Source organism: Calonectris borealis, chromosome 14, assembly GCF_964195595.1.
Source record: "Calonectris borealis chromosome 14, bCalBor7.hap1.2, whole genome shotgun sequence".
Lineage (NCBI taxonomy): Eukaryota > Metazoa > Chordata > Aves > Procellariiformes > Procellariidae > Calonectris > Calonectris borealis.
The window spans coordinates 4,714,684-4,731,588 of NC_134325.1; the positions used below are offsets into that span (position 1 = coordinate 4,714,684).

The window sequence follows — 16,905 nt, forward strand, 5'->3', positions numbered from 1 at the left end:
AGGGGAAGGGATCGAGTGCACACGTCAGACTTGATCACCAGTTAACTGCCTTTGGTAACATGCTCAATGGATTTAAGATTGTTGGGATGGAAACAGAACAGGTGTTAATTTAACAGCAACCTATTCACATTAAAGGAAATACTTAACCAATAAGGTTGAAATATGATGTTTTTGAAAGCTATTGAGGAACTAAATTGTATTCTGGGTATTATGGGGCATGGCACATACACTTTTAGAACAGAAAACAGTTTGTTTACTTACATTGAGCGCTTCCATATCTTTATGAAATTCCCCTTCCCAGAATTTGGGGAGCTTTGAGAATATGGAATTGTCAGTCACCTGACTGCCAAACTTTGTGTCTAACCAGTCCGACAGCAAATCTTTGGCTTCTTCCAACAGTATCTATAAAACAATAATTGTAAGGGCAACTGATCAAAGACTTGCCCTGTTTAAACCATGCAGAAAGATCTTACTCTGAACAGAAAGGTTTGCTTAAGGAAAAAGACACTTGGCTATGAATAGAAAGTAATCCGTGCTTCTACCAGATTTTTATCATATTGCCCTTCACAAATATGGATGAAACAAACAGAAGAAGGAATATAAACTGATAAACCTGTTTTGATATCAATCAGTTAAATAGGCATGTGGAATTTACACTGTAAACACCGGATGGGACCTGCAGTTATATCACATCATCTGTTCCCCCCATTACTACTGGATAATCCCAACAGAAGCCTTACTGTGCACATTTCTAAAAAGTGTTTGAAAGACTAATTTGAACATCAGCAAGGATACATCTCAGTCTTATATTAAAAGATGACATTTTTTTACAATAGGATATAGCCCAGAAGGTGTGGTTGCTTAGATTTTAGTTGTTTTTAAAATTCTGTTAGGTCAGTATACACTTTTATAAAAGCATCTGATATTAGAATAGCTGGATTTTTTAAAAAAAGATCATTTAGAGAGAAAGGCTTCTCAAGAAGGGAGCACATACCCTATGCCTCCTACAGTAATTACCACAAATAATCTGAAATCAAGAAAAGATGAAAGTGGAAACCAATTACTAAAAGACATTAGTTATATTGACTGACTTGGTTACTGGGACAGTACCAAAGCCCAATAAAGTCAACAGGATTATTGTCACTAAATGCAAATTTTATCTTTGGATAAAAATGATCCTGAGCATAATTTTTTTGGATATATTTTCTTCTCTGATCAGAGACAGAAACACTTGTATAGCAAACTGCCACCAGCACTGGAATGTCATAAATGCATGTTCAGTAATCTATACTGAAAATAGTTCATCAAGACAAAAATGTCAAAGATAAAGTCTAAATATATGCAAGAGAAAAATCCCCACTGGAAAGGTAAAAATAACTGAGTAATTATCACAGTGGGAGGGGAAAAAAAAAGTAATTAATAAAAACAGCATCCAAAAACTATACAGTTGAGTTCAAGGACCAAATTTCCTGTATTGAATGCAAAGTACTAAAAAGTCCTCATGCCCACCATTCCTCTTTTTATGAATAAAAATTTCCATAATGTTTCAGGGAATTACTACAAGCTAAATATTATTTTTAAACCCCCTAACAATTATAAGCCAAGTATAATTTAAAAAGCTCAAACTGACCTCATGACATCTGTTGATCTCTTCTGCAGGGAGTTTTGCTTGCACAGCTTCTTGTAGAGGGTCAAAAGCAGACTTCACTGCATTTTGAATTCTTTCCAACATTTGCTTTTTATCTGGGTCTGTCGTCTCATTTAATTTAACTGAAAAGAGCTACAATTAAAAAAAAATTTAGAAAGCAACTTGCAGTACAGTAGCGCTACGTTCCATACACAATACATCATCTTAGCTACACAGTACCTTGCCAGTGATGAATAATATATCATGCCACATAAAAAGCTTTGATATCAAACTACTGAAACATACTCCTCATCAGAAATAAAGGTGAAGTCGAAAGAATTTAGTTCACATCTGAATTCAGTTTTTCAGAAAGACTTTATGAATTACTACATCATCATTACTGTTGTTTAGTAACTTTCATTTTCTATGCAGATGATCACAATTACATAGTTATTATCACAAGTCTGAAAAGGAGAAGCTGTAATATGAAACATAGAGACATACTAAGCTATGCTTAGAGAGTATGTCAGGCAATGATAGTTGGGCAAAATTTTCAGGCCTCCTATTCCCAGGCCTATATTCAATTCATTAGACTGATAATCTCTTTGTGATCTGTAGTTCTGAAAATGACCAGAGAATCACCTTCCCCCACCTTCAGTCCAGCACACACAATTTATTAAATCCCTAAAGCTTTGCAGACTTTTTGCTCTTTCCAAGGCCATCAATGGTACAAAAGAGAAATCTCACAAGCTTTAAAGGATTATGGACATACCACCATTTAAAACCTATTTTAAAGCTTGAATTCTAACATATAAACATCCAAATGTTTTTTGAGCTTTTTTCCCAATACCTCAACAACAATATACCTGCACTCACAAACAAGTTCTATGGACATAAAAAGCAGGCATGCCTTTTTACATGGATAGTTCTTGTCAGTTCTAAAACAATGGAAAATCAAAGTGATCTGCAGTTCCAATAACATTTCTAATTTGTGTGGTACCAATTCAACAGAATAACTGAAACAAGCAGAAAGTTTAAGGAGGTAGCAAAGTCAGAGGCATTTTTTAGATGCTTTTCCACATTATTGAGTAAGAACCTAAGACATTAGCAGGGATTAATACCACGCCCACCTCTGAGGCAGTTTTAACATCTCCAAGTAGCTGATCTGGTGCCGATTTATTCTCTCTATACCGTTCAAAAAGGTAATTTTGTCTTGCTCTCTTGATGATCTACAAAGCAGAAACATGAAAATATTTTTGTGAAGCAACATATAGTTATACAAAATGCAAATCAAATCTATTACATACCAAAGGCATTTCGGAATCCCTATAAATTTAACAAGCTACAACAATTACATGCAGTAATACAAATTAAACACACCATACATAGTTAATCAGCTACCTCAACAGAGTTAATTAGGTATCTCAACAGCAGGCAAATAAAATAAGTTATCTTTGTAAAATGCTTAGTCTTCATTATTTATGACAACACTCATTTAGATACAAGAATACAGGCTTTGCTACCATAGGAACGCTACAAAACTGAGAAAAATCAATGACTTTGTGTACAAAATGCATGTCTAAGTTAATAAGTGTAAGATTTATCTTGGCTTATCAAATGGCAATTACCTATGACTTTCTGACTTCCATGCTCAAAGTACAGTATTTTAGATTGCAATTTAAAAAGACCTTACCTTATCATCAATATCTGTAATATTCATACAATAGAAAATGTCATATTTAAAATAATCCCTCAAGATTCTTCTCAGGATATCAAATGAGATGTATGACCTAAAAACATAAAAGATATAGGGGTGTTTTTAGTGAACACCTCAAGTCTATTTCTATTCTATGCACAAACTACTTTAATCTCAGAGTCAATAATTTCACAGCAGTCTTAATTTTCCCTCATCTACTAGTAAGTTTTTAATCACACAATGACATAATATTATAACATGCTTTTAATCTTAAATCTAAAGCGTTGAGTCTAACAAGACTATTTTCTAGTAATATGCTCATCTAAATAATCTTTTGCTTCCAATAGGCACTGTTATTAACTATATTATAATAAGGAATTGCAGTACCTGGCATGTCCCATGTGAGAAGCATCATAAACTGTCGGACCACAGCAATACCACAAGACCTTTTTTCCATTCTGAGGCTGAAATATTTCCTTAATTGAAAGGGAAGGTACAGTGATCAGAAGAAATTGAAGACATGAACTCAGGCCAGTAACACCACATATAGAGATCAGAACATGAAAACATGGATTATAATTACAAAAAAGGAATAGTTATTCCACTCCCAGTTTTACCATAAGAAAAGATCACCACTAATTTTATCATGTAAGAGAGATAACAGGGTGTGGCTGCTTATGTTATCTGCACTCTTATCAATCAAGATACCAGATTACAAAAATTTGGACTAGCAGGGCATTATTCAAGCTGCCTTTGTAAAAGGGAAGATCAGGTTTTCTTTTGCATTGAAAAAGGTTACAGAACATAATCATTTCACACATACTTGGATACTACATCCCATATAACATTAGTATTCTTAATATTTCCTCTCTTTCCCAAAGGACCTTCAAAACCAAGACCACAAGAAGTTTTATCAGTTTATATTACAACAATATAATTGGTGAGACTTTTTTTTTTTTACATCTAAAGAAACTAACTGTGATTTTATTCTGTTCACATTGCCTATACTTGTGTGTGTTACAGTTGAGCCCCTGGCTATTTTGCTTGATGATAACTTGCAATTGAGAACTATATATTACGCAATATACACATACATACGCACACTTGTAGCATATGTATATTTATTGTGTATATTACCACACTTGCCCAGCAAACACACTTGACTGACACAGCATCTCTGGGACGTGCTTGTTAACATTCCACAAAATACAACCCAGAAACCTGTCCACTGATAGGGTAAACACTTAAGAAACAAACATTTGATGACTTCTCTATTTGTGTTTCTATGGAAATCTCCACTTTTTTTCATTTTTTTTCACTCACCTTATTGCGAGTCAGGCTGTTGTAGAGGCAGAGCCTAGAATGTTTTGTGCCTTCAGGGGGAGACCAGGGGGGCTGCACACGCTTGCCTTTACCTAGTGGCAAAAATAGTTTAAAGAGAACTGAAAGACACTTTCCACAAACAGATTTGCAGTATAACATTTTCTCCTTACCACATCATTGAATTATTTCAAAGGAAAAAAAACATATATAATTAGACAAAGCAGCTCCAATCCTAGTAATCCAACTACTTTTGTTAGAGCTTCCTACAAAGCCACTAAAACCAAAGTAAATTATTTCAATCTATCTAGTTTATTTTCTACTCTCTGACTTGCCATTCCTGTTAACTTTTGATCCAAGTAACAGGAAGGAAGAGGGTATAAAAGTAAGAGCATGCAATTCAGTTAAAGCGTAACAAGAGCTTTGAAATTTAATTAATTATTAATAAAGTGTTATGGCAGTCCTGGGCTTTCTGCAACACCACTGATTTTACTGTGACGGCATATCACAGATCTCATAAGAATTTGCAAAAAAACTCCAGAGACCAGGTTAGTCTCTAGAGCCAATATTGACAGAGTATGTGTACTCAGGGTGAGAGGGAGGGGAGACGGAAAGGTTTAGAAAGAACCTCAGCTTTTTATCATACATTGTTGCTATGTACACAAGGCATTTTTGAACACGCTCATTTACCACAAATATGCTCCAATTCAGCAAGAGGCTAAATTTTGCCCTTAAAGAGCGTAGATAAAACCCAGGGTAGTATTAGTGACAATATTCTTGCATTTGTTTTCTTTTAAATTTTTAAGAAGCAACATAGTTGTTAAACTCATGGTTTTTTCAAACAAAAGCATGAGTATGTCATCTGTCGAAGGGTTGCAGTTTGCTATGCACAGGGCTGCTTACAGCTGTAATGATGTTAAACTAATTATCGCATTAACTAGGAATGAAAGCAAACCAGAAGATTCAAAAATACAACAAGGTTGCCAGCTTAATACACACAGCACTGTCTTTAGGAATTCACACGGTATGCATTTTAACTGCAATTAAAATATTCTACAAACTATTTGTTTTGGCAACAAAAATGCCTTTCTGATCCTGTGTCTCATGATGCTCTTCATTAACTCTGTTTCCCCGATATCTTCATATGAATATTTTGGCTAAAAACCTTCAAGTAATGTAAACGTTCATGGTATAAAAAAATTTAATCTCTTCTTCATCTTCCTTTTTTGAATAACTGCCTAAATAAGAAAAAAAAATATTAACTGTAGTCCTGTCTCACAACTGGACTCCATTTAATCTCCATGTTATGGATCCACGGAAATATGTGTTTATTCTAAACATTTCATTGTATGAGGTACTCCTGAACAGAATAGCTCAAGTTCAAGAGCAGTCTATCCATAACACAGACCATATACCAAGGTATGGATTTGTTTACTCTTTGATTCACAAAGATTACACTGGCATGCTTAATTGTGGCTAACATTTCCCTCGGGGAAGGAAGCCTATGTGGGTTAGTCTAATAAAAGATAAATCTGTAAAGCTTTCTTTACTTGCAACCACACTAAACATAAGAAAAAACCCAGATACAGCACCCTAAAGTTCTCAGCTTACGAGTTAGGTGTCACGTTATATCCACTACATGGACACCAAGGGCAAAGTTAAAAGGCATACTGTTTAGTCTCTTCAAATACGTCTCTGCCAGCTATAGTCTTCCCCCTGGTTGAACTGAAGTTCATTTGCTCTAATCCACCCCTGGAGCTCTGTGACACACCCCAAAAAACACTGATAAAATATCCAAGGTCTAAGAGGTGTGGCAGATTCATATGTCATTTTCATAGTGAACACTTGTGCTGGTTTTGGCTGGGATAGAGTTAATTTTCTTTATAGCAGCTCATATGGGGCTACGTTTTGGATTTGTGCTGAAAATAACGTTGATAACACAGGGATGTTTTAGTTCCTGCTGAGCAGTGCTTACACACAGTCAAGGCCTTTTCTGCTCCTCACCCCACCCCACCAGCAAGCAGGCTGGGGGGGCACAAGAAGCTGGGAGGGGACACGGCTGGGACAGCTGACCCCAACTGACCAAGAGGATATTCCATACCATATGACGTCATGCTCAGCATATAGAGCTGGGAAAGAAGAAGGAAGGGGGATAAGTTCGGAGTGATAGCGTTTGTCTTCCAAAGTAACCATTACGCGTGATGGAGCCCTGCTTTCCTGGAGATGGCTGAACACCTGCCTGCCGATGGGAAGTGGTGAATGAATTCCTTGTTGCTTTGCTTGCATGTGCGGCTTTTGCTTTACCTATTAAACTGTCTTTATCTCAACCCACGAGTTTTCTCACTTTTACCCTTCCGATTCTCTCCCCCATCCCACCAGGGGGGAGTGAGCGAGCGGCTGGGTGGGGCTGAGTTGCCAGCTGGGGTTAAACCACAACAGTCCTTTTGGCGCCGAATGTGGGGCCTCTTCAGCACACGTCACCTCCTCCTCTGGGGATATTCCAAAATCTTTGCCTTCCGGCCAGTTTGTGATCACCTCCAAGATTCCTGGGCGACGGGGGTTTCCTATTCAAGCCCATTGTGTGATCAGTGCGACCCACTTACTCCACATAGCATCAGTTGCATGATGTGTAGAGAGGACCCTCCCTTTGAACATCCAGCCCAGCACCGGCAGTCGGGGTGCCAGGAGGAGCTGTGATTCAGTACCAACCACTTCCGAAGGAGCTCGAACCCCTTCATATGCTGCCAATATCTCCTTCTCAGTTGGAGTGTAGCGGGCCTCGGATCCTCTGTATCCCCAACTCCAAAATCCCAGGGGTCGACCTCAAGTCTCCACTGGTGCTTTCTGCCAGAGGCTCCAGGTAGGGCCATTCTCCCCGGCTGCAGTGTAGAGATTCTTTACATCTTGTCCTGCCCGGACTGGCCCAAGGGCTACTGCATGAACTATCTCCTGTTTAATTTGTTCAAAGGCTGGTCCTTGCTCAGGGCTCCATTTGAAATGGTTCTTCTTCCGGGTCACTTGATAGAGAGGGCTTACAATCAGGCTGTAATCTGGAATATGCATTCTCCAAAAGCCCACAATGCCTAAGAAAACTTGCGTTTCCTTTTTGCTGGTTGGTGGAGACATGGCTGTTATTTTATTGATCGTATCCATTGGGATCTGACGATGTCCATCTTGCCATTTTATTCCTAAAAACTGGATCTTCTGTGCAGGTCCCTTGACCTTACTTCGTTTTATGGCAAAACCGGCCTTCAGAAGGATTTGGACTATTCTCTCCCCTTTCTCAAAAACTTCTTATGCTGTGTTGCCCCATACGATGATGTCATCAATGTATTGCAGGTGTTCTGGAGCCTCACCCTGTTCCAGTGTGGTTTGGATCAGTCCATTGCAAAGGTAGGGCTGTGTTTCCACCCCTGGGGCAGTCGGTTCCAGGGGTACTGGACACCCGTCCAAGTAAAAGCAAACTGTGGCCTGCACTCTCCATTAGACTTTCGCGCTGGCCATATTGGACTGTTAAAGGGTGAGTGAGTCTTGCTGATCACTCCTTGGCTCTCCAGACGACAAATCAGCTTATGGATGGAAATCAGGGAGTCTGGGTTGGTGCGATATCGCCGCTGGTGCACCGTTGTGGTAGTGATTGGTACCTGTTGTTCTTCGACCCCCAGCAACCCCACAACAGAAGGGTCCTCTGAAAGACCGGGCAAGGTGGACAGCTGTTCGATTTCCTCCGTCTCCAGCTATACCAAAAGCCCACCGGTACCCTTTTGGGTCCTTGACATACCCTGTCCTGAGGTAGTCTATGCCAAGGATGCACAGAGCCTCTGGGCCAGTCACAATGGGGTGCTTCTGCCACTCATTCCCAGTTAGGTTCACTTCAGCCTCCAATACAGTTAATTCTTGGGATCCCACTGTCACTCCAGAAATACAGGTGGGTTCTGCCCCTTTATAGCTTGATGGCATCAGGGTACACCGTGCACCGGTGTCTATGAGAGCCTTATACTCCTCTGGGTCTGATGTGCCAGGCCATCGAATCCACACAGTCCAGTAAACCCAGTTGTCCCTTTCCTCTGGAGGAAAGGGCCCCTCTAGTCCTGGTCATCGTATTCACTACTCACTCCTTGTAAATACAAATCAGAAGTCCCTTCATTAAGATCAGAAGTAAGATCAGCCCTTCTGCTCTGTCTAGGGAACTGCCCACTGGAGACTGAAGCAGCAATTTTCCTGGAAGAACCCCCTTGTGTGATTGTTTTTCCTTGCAACTCACGTACCCGTGCCTGTAGGGCTGAGGTAGATTTTCCATCCCACTTCCTCATGTCCTCTCCGTGGTCACACAGGTAAAACCACAGGGTGACCCGTGGTATGTACCCACGATATCCTCCCTCTTAAGCAGAAGAACGCTTACTCCTGGTCTGCACAGGTAGGGAGTAGGATCTATCCTCTTTGAGTTGCTGGACCAGTTTCTCAGCTATTAGGAGTAAGACACCTGGGCCAAAGAGCATGGCACCGAGTGGGTATATCATGTCCCCTACCATGCACCAGCCTCCGGGAAAATCAAACAATACAATGGATTGTTAAAGACTACACTGACAGCAATGGGTGGTGGGACTTTCAAACATTGGGATACACATTTAGCAAAAGCCACCTGGTTAGTCAACACCAGGGGATTCTCTCCCCCATCCCACCGGGGGGAAGTGAGTGAGCAGCTGTGTGGTGCTTAGTTGCCAGAGGGGGTTAAACGACGACAACACTGCAGAACACCATTTCAGGACTTCTAATACATATGCATAGATCATGAAGATAACAAGACATAACCCTTCAGAATGAGAGACTTAACATTAAAGATTTCATGGACAGGAAAACAGAAACCTTTTCTCTTACTGCTCCACCCTGATCCATGAAAGTCTGCTGACAAATTGTAGTTAGTGGCATGAAATCTGTTATCGGAGCAAGTGGTACAGCTGAGATCCCTTCATTGCTGAAAGGAAATCAATAACCAGCACAAATGCATGCAGGCACACACACATATACAGAATCTACTCGCAGCAGTCTGATTTTAACTGCTGGTCTGCTAGGAATTGAGAACACATATGCTGAGAGGTTGTGAGAAGATGGCATTGGAGTAATATTAGTCAACAACCATCAGCAAAAATGACAGACATTATGCATTCATTTGTAGGTATTGCAAGCACTGTACAACAGCTCTGTGTTATTATTATTAATTATTTCATGACTCCCTGAGCAAGGATCTCACTATAAAGCAATTAAATTGACTGGCTCATTGGAAAACAACTCAGGAGAGTGATGCAGCTCCCAAAAACACCAGCACCCACGCTTACACAACGACCTAGATTAACCGGTTAGTATTTCCTCAAATCATCAGCAATGCCTAAATTACCAGGGTTAAAGAAGAACCCCAAACATTCTTTTTGAAATTCTGTGTTAATAACAATCATAAGAGGCAGTATTCAGTTTACTTCATTATGAATTTGTATATTATACAACAACTATTTAGTTACCCTTGCAGGGAAAAACAAGTGGACTGAGCAAATCCTGATATTTTAGGGAACAAGTCAAAACCCACATATTCTTTTACAATCCAGTGGCTAGCTTTTTAAAGAAAATACACATAATCGAGTTCTGTACACTGAGGAATTTTAAAATCAAAAAAATGTGGAAACAGAGCTTTAACATTCAAATAGGTCAGGATCTATCAATTACACCGTAACTGTATGCAAGAAGAATTTAATGACCTTGAATACAAGTTGATATGGTAAATTTTAAAGCATGCAAGAGAGTATGAAAGGGAACTTCTAGGAATTCTCAGCAATAAAAACCAATACAATGTCAGCTAGTCTATAACCTGCCCACCAGTTTTGTTACTCACTTGTTTGAAGTTTACAAGGCTCATTTTTTTCACTGCTGCCATCATAGATTGCTTCTATGTGCCTGTACCACCGGACAACATGGATATACTGGTCCACAGGTGGCCCCGAAAACTTTCTGAATACCTCCACATCTGCATGTGAAAATGTGAACCCCTGGATATAACTACGAGTGCTCAGGTACTCGTTCAAAGCCTTCACCCTGGCTTCCTCTTCACTAATGCTCAGAATAAAACTGTAGCTGGAAGCTGTAAAGAGAGGCACAGGACATTTTGTCAGCATTAAAAGAAGAAGGAGATCCCATGACCAAAACATATCCTTATACTATACATCTCCCCCTCTAAATTACCTTTGGTAACTGACAAGAAATTTGAGAAAAATGTATTTAATACAAGCTACTGAATAACTATATTTTTCCTATTAATAGGATTATGTTCATGCTGTGACAAGTTTTTTGGAGACATCTTCAGAAAGAGTAATAAGGACAAAAGCACAAGGTCCTTTTCATGAAGAAATATTATCTACTTGAAATTGGAGAAAGTTCTTCACACACAGCAAACCTAATCAGTCACTCTTTTCCATGCTGCTAAAACACTCATACTGCAAATATTTAATATGATTAATTTTATACACTGTGGATAGGCTGTGAATACGTCTACTGAATTTGAGCATATCCTTAAATCTTTGCAGGACTGGTGCCCGCATGCAAGCTCCCAGCATGATGCTCACTTACTCCTACTTGCTCTAACTCAAAACTTAAGCTGTTGCTGTATATTTCCATACTTCTCCTATACCACTTTCTCTCCTCAGACATTAGAATAATATTTAAAATTAGTAAGATCTACACAAATGAACAGAAAGGATATTAGATCATGCTCTTCCCTCACAATTTTTTAATTCCATGATTTATTTGCCATACAGGCAAAGCAGGTTCAATTATGTTTCATCTTTACAAATGTAGGGACAGGGAGGAAGCAGAGGAAGGGTTCTGTGACTTGGTGGGGATGCTCACAGTAACAGCAAGCCCTGTGCAAGTCAGTGGGTACGAAGCAGTGTAGAGGTTACGGCATCTGGGCTAGCGCTGACATTAGGTAAACCTAGCATTCATATTTTCCTGCAATGATTCAATGTTTGTAACTCCATTCATGTTCAAAGTACTGCATAAACATTAAGCCGATATCCTGCTTAGGTAGTCAGCCAAGAAAGTAATTTAGGATGTAGTCAAGGTCATAGCGCAATGAAGTGAGAGAGACAGTATGAGTACACCTGTCCCTGCTCCCAAACCCTGACAAAGACCACTGCCACAAGTGTTGCTTCTTACACTAGTACGAACATCTTCTGCACGAGTAGTTCCCAAGGCAGTGGAGGTGCTCATAGACCAATGTTCTTGGAAAGGGAAGGATGAAAGGACGTGGGGAAGCGATGGCTAGGAGAGGATGTGAGGAACTGCAGAATTGAAAAGTTTTTCCAAATATCATCAGTTAAGACTTTATGAGCAGCTCATTTCCTATATGGAAATCAATTATTAAAATATCCTACAGAAACTCAGGATGACAGGGAAGTGGCAGCTAATACCAACTATGACTCTTTTGAGTGGCATACCAGAACTAATAAAAAATATCAGTGATTAAAAAAAAAATATCAGTGATTAAAAAAAAAAAAATCAAAGGTCACAAAAGATATTTAAAATTCATACAAAAAAGCCAAGTCAGATTCATATAAAGTCTCAATCCTTCCCAAGGGCTATCCTTGTAATTGTTCAGTATAAATAAGGAATAACAAATAAATAATGGTTTATAACTAGACCTTATGGGCTTGCCTTACCCAGCTGAATAGGATTCAGCTTCGGCTCACATAGTTAATTTTACTATAAACTTTTCAGACTCCTAAATATTTACTGATGTTTATCATCATAGAACTTCACATGTTTATACACATGAAATAGTTATGTTCATTAACTATGGAAACCTACAATGTAAGTCTTCCTTGAATGTGAATTTTGTATCCATGAATCATATGAGGGAGAAGGTCAAAAAAAAAAGTATTACAGGAATGATCTGTGTAGAAAGGAAATTATATCTCAAAGAAAAGATCTTTAAAGATCTATTGCAAAGAAAGCAACACTCAATTTGCAAAGTATTATTAGGGTTATTATGACCATTATTCACACACCAGGCTGCTAATGGGAAGCAAGTCAGCGTATCTGAAACAATATAAGTGCTTTCCAACCACATCTGTAAACCAATCTAAAAAGGAAGTTGCACAAACTTACACACAAATACAACAAAGATGACAGAACTTGTACAAGCTAATTTTGGTGAGGAGAGATGGCAAATACTGCCTGTGAATGTCGGTACCAGCTCAGCCCTGATAAGCAGAGCAGCCAAAATTACTTTGAACAATCTTGGCACGCACATTAATACCTGAAATTCTAAAGTTTGACGTTATGTCTAGTTGCAAGAGCAACAGCAGACTTGAAAGAGCAATACATCAAAGAAACCAGCTAGCCCAGGGGACCTAACAGGAGTATGTCTTTATGTTGAGACTGATCACTGACTCAAATTCAACCCAAACTCACGTCCATGACTGCACACCACGGCAAGCGCGGTACAGCATGAACACAGCTGAGCAGCTGTTGACAGGGTTTTTCAGGGCGCAGCAGCAGCTGAGCCACAGCAGTCTCGAGCTCCCAGCAGGCTCACTGTACCAATACGAGTTTCCCACATTGGTTTCACAGGCTGTGCTGAGCTCCAAACTTCCTTTTCTAGAGTGATGGCTACTTTTCAAACCATGACAGCTAGCTTAAAGCTAGCACAGCTGTGTTCTACTCTCTGCTGCAGTCACATGCAGAGATACAAGCCAATTCGCTGTGCTTGAGAGAGTGCTGAGTGATCAGTGCAATTCTGAAACACCTCTGAGCATCCTATTTCAATACAAAGAGGACAAAATCATTCTCACTTCTGGCATTCTTGTGAGTAGCTCCAAACTGGACTGAACTAACAAAACAAAAGCTCTTCTTCTGAACCACAGGGTGCTCTCCTGGGAAGAAAGAATGAATATGATAACACTGTCTTTTGGAAGGCAGTATACCACAGGACCATTTAATTTCAAGCAAAAGAAATCAGTCAAAACTTTCTTTACATAAAAGTCTGTTCCGATTTCATTTATATCACTACTAAAACCAAGAGTAGCAAATCTACAGAATCTTGTTTTTCTGCGATTTATATCCTGCACCCTCAGTTCCCCCCCCACTTAGTGTCTCGCAATGACTTTAATTCATCACATACTCCCACTGAAATATTTCCTGGTACCTCCTAAGTGCTTTGTCCCCTCTCCTCATACACTTTAGTATCCCCATCCTCTCGTACAGCTCCAACCCATCTTTGCTCAGTCTGCCAACTGTGTGCAAGAGGCAGCCCACTGTCAAATGAAATTAATACCAATCAATGGATTCAAAAACTATTGAGGGAGAAGGGCCAATGGACACATATAGGTCTGAGCTGCTTTACCCCTGTTGCTTTAGGAAACCAGGCTAAGAAACAGCCCTTCTCTCTGACTGCAATTTTTTCCCCTCCCAAAACAACAATTACAGTTGCTACTACTCAGTTGCATTAGGAAGTGTCTTCTTGACAACAGAAACACAGGAGTATTACAGAGCTGTTGCATAACACTGAATTTTAACTCATGTGAATGGAATGATCCGTAGACATCAAATCATATCACTCAAGGGCAACTCCGTTCAGAAAATAAGCACCGAGCACGAGTATTGGAGAGGTAGCAAAATAACCTTGAAAAATCTTAAGAATGAATGTTAATAATGTAATGCTCGCCCCGCATTAAAAAGTTGTTCCAAAAAAATTCCAATGTAGACATTAATACAGTTCTCATACAATAATTGCCAGTGTACGATCTCTTTGGGTGATATAATTGTCACACATTCTTCTTTCCATGCATGGAGTGCTTCAGAGACTACTAAAGGACACTGGGAATTTGTCTGCAAGACTGCAGCAACACGCAGACTCAAAGGCATAAGATCACTTCTACATTTTATTTGCACAAAAAATACCTTTTGAAGTTTGATCAAGATGTGTAACCCACACAATTATCAAATTTGATGGAAATTTTTCACTTTTATTAACTTGAAAATGAAAACCTCAGTTCTTTGAAGGTGTTGACAGCAAAGTAAATACAGAAAAGCCATAAAGTAGTAAGCTAGCTGGCACAAAAACAGGGAGTTACTTTGCTTCAGGGAAAAATTAGGTTTCCTGGGCTTCCCTGAACCTGCTAACCTTGTCAGTCATAATTAGATGACAACTGAAATGTTCTGGGATTTCTGCAGAGGCATTCTCTGAGAAGAAATCTTAGACGTTTCTGAATATTTTAAAATGTCATTTCTCTTCCAACTTGGCTTTCACAGATTTAAAACAACTCATAAAAGATAAGTGTAACATGCCTCATTATTAATATGGTTCCAAATCTGTCATTTATCATTCTGGCTGGCCATTCCGGTAGCTTTGGAAAGAAGTCCAACCATCTGCTCAGTCAAGACGAATTATCCTTTTCCATAAAAATTTCAGAAGAACTGAACCAATGCAGCTATCTCGTCTATGCAAGATACAGCATACACACAGAGAGACAGACAGACAAAGGACTTTTCAAAACTCACACATGAGGATCAAGAGGCTTTTAGCAGAGCAGGGATTTTTAAGACAGGAGTATCCCACCAAAGAAGAGCTTGTCAGTCCTGTTCACTTTAGCCCTGTGAATTCCACTTCCACTTTTCCTGAATTGAAACTAAATGTAACAATCACAATTTAAGTAAAAAGCAAATACCATTTGCCCATTAATAAACTTAACTAAAAAGTTTCTTAAAGTGCTCCTGAACTGAGCCTTTGGTGGGGTTTTTCCCCCCCTACCTTAACTAAGATACTGAAAACACATCTGAAAAAGCCCATCCCTTGACAAGAATAAATGTTTCTGGACTCCCTTACATAGAAACGTTACTTGTGACAAACAGAGAGGAAAGTAATTCTCAGTAACAAAGAAAAAGGGGCAAATCTTTGAATCTACAGATCTTTAACTGGAATGACAGAAATTTCCAACCCTTTACATACCATAATGGTATTTCATACTTGTACGACTGGTATTCCAAGTTTCCATTTGCTACAGTAGTGCCAAAAATTATAGGACTACCCTGGCCCTCCTTCCATATGGAAGAGTGTAGTATAACCCATCATTAAAACATAACCACAAAAATAAGTCTGGAAAAGTCAAAAAGTTCAGACACGAGTTCAAGGGAGAACACAGCTGACTAGGAAAGACAGTAAGGGAGACAGAGGCAGCTGAAAGACAGCAGACGATGCAGTGATAAGCACACAACTGACTAAGCGGTCTGGCAGCCACCTAACATCTCTTCGAACCCATCAAGCTGGAGAACAGCTGTTTCCAAACTTCAGTACTGAGAAGCTCTAAGTTTTTTCCACAAATCATCATGCGTCATCATTAATCTCTACATTAGAGGCGAAGCACGTCGTGGATCGCCTCCCATGGTCTTGCAAGGCACCGGAGATCCTCTGATCCATAGGTACCAGTGTGAAAGGTGCAACCGGCACCTATAGATCCACGTTTCCCACTACTCCATATGCGTACAGTCACACTTCGAACTCCTCGCTCCTGACACCCTGAAGTGGCATCAGGAGCTGCTTACGTGTCACCCTCCACGGAGGGACACAGGACACAGGTGACCTCCCCAGGGGCACCCACCCAATAATGGGCGCGGGGGGGGGGCTGATTTCACACGTCGCCTTTGCCCCAGGCGTGTCGTGATGGGTGCTGGCTGCCTGCCTCGCACCTCAGGAGCCTGCGGCGGCGTTGGGGGGGACCCCGCCGCCGGAGGCCCCGAGGGACGCGCTGAGGAGGCAGCCAGGACGACGCCCCAACGCCCCTTGCCGCCATTTCCCGCCCCGATGCCTCCGCCGCCGTGACAGGGCGGTGGGGTCGGCGGTTCCCCCCCTCGCCTTCCCCGCCGCCGCCTGACGTCACGGCGCCCACCTGACACCGTGACAACGGCGGAGCCGTGACACCAACCCCCGCCAAGCCGTGACAACCCCGGAGGACCCTTCACCTCGCCTCGCCGGGCCTCCGCGGCGCCGGTCGCCGACCTACCCTGCTCGGCGGCGGCCGCTGCCATCCTGCTGCCTCCTCCCCTCGCTCGCGAGCTGATGCAACAGCGTGCCCGGAAGCGTCGCCCCGCCCCGCCCCGCCCGCTGCTACGCTACTTCCGACGGGCGCCCCGCGTCACCACGGCAACGGGGGAGCACCGCCCCCCCCCTCCGCCTTCCCGCCAAGCGGGCGGCGGTTGGGCGGTCGTCGCGCGGCCG

At 40.9% G+C, this 16,905-nt stretch overlaps 1 protein-coding gene across 3 annotated transcripts in view; it reads right to left on the minus strand.

The window, feature by feature from the left end:
- CARS1 (cysteinyl-tRNA synthetase 1) overlaps positions 1-16,792 on the minus strand; it is a 39,502-nt gene extending 22,710 nt beyond the window's left edge. For 2 of the 3 annotated variants that reach the window (XM_075163034.1, XM_075163033.1), the window contains exons 1-8: positions 16,691-16,780; positions 10,528-10,773; positions 4,647-4,738; positions 3,711-3,799; positions 3,321-3,417; positions 2,758-2,856; positions 1,631-1,780; positions 262-402 (exon numbers count right to left, since the gene is read on the minus strand). In XM_075163034.1, coding sequence (XP_075019135.1) covers positions 262-402; positions 1,631-1,780; positions 2,758-2,856; positions 3,321-3,417; positions 3,711-3,799; positions 4,647-4,738; positions 10,528-10,773; positions 16,691-16,715 — 939 coding nt within the window. In that variant the 5' untranslated portion in view covers positions 16,716-16,780. Of the gene's footprint in view, positions 1-261; positions 403-1,630; positions 1,781-2,757; positions 2,857-3,320; positions 3,418-3,710; positions 3,800-4,646; positions 4,739-10,527; positions 10,774-16,690 lie in introns of all 3 variants that reach the window. The other variant, XM_075163035.1, reaches the window with a different exon arrangement.
- Positions 16,793-16,905: the final 113 nt, after the last annotated feature.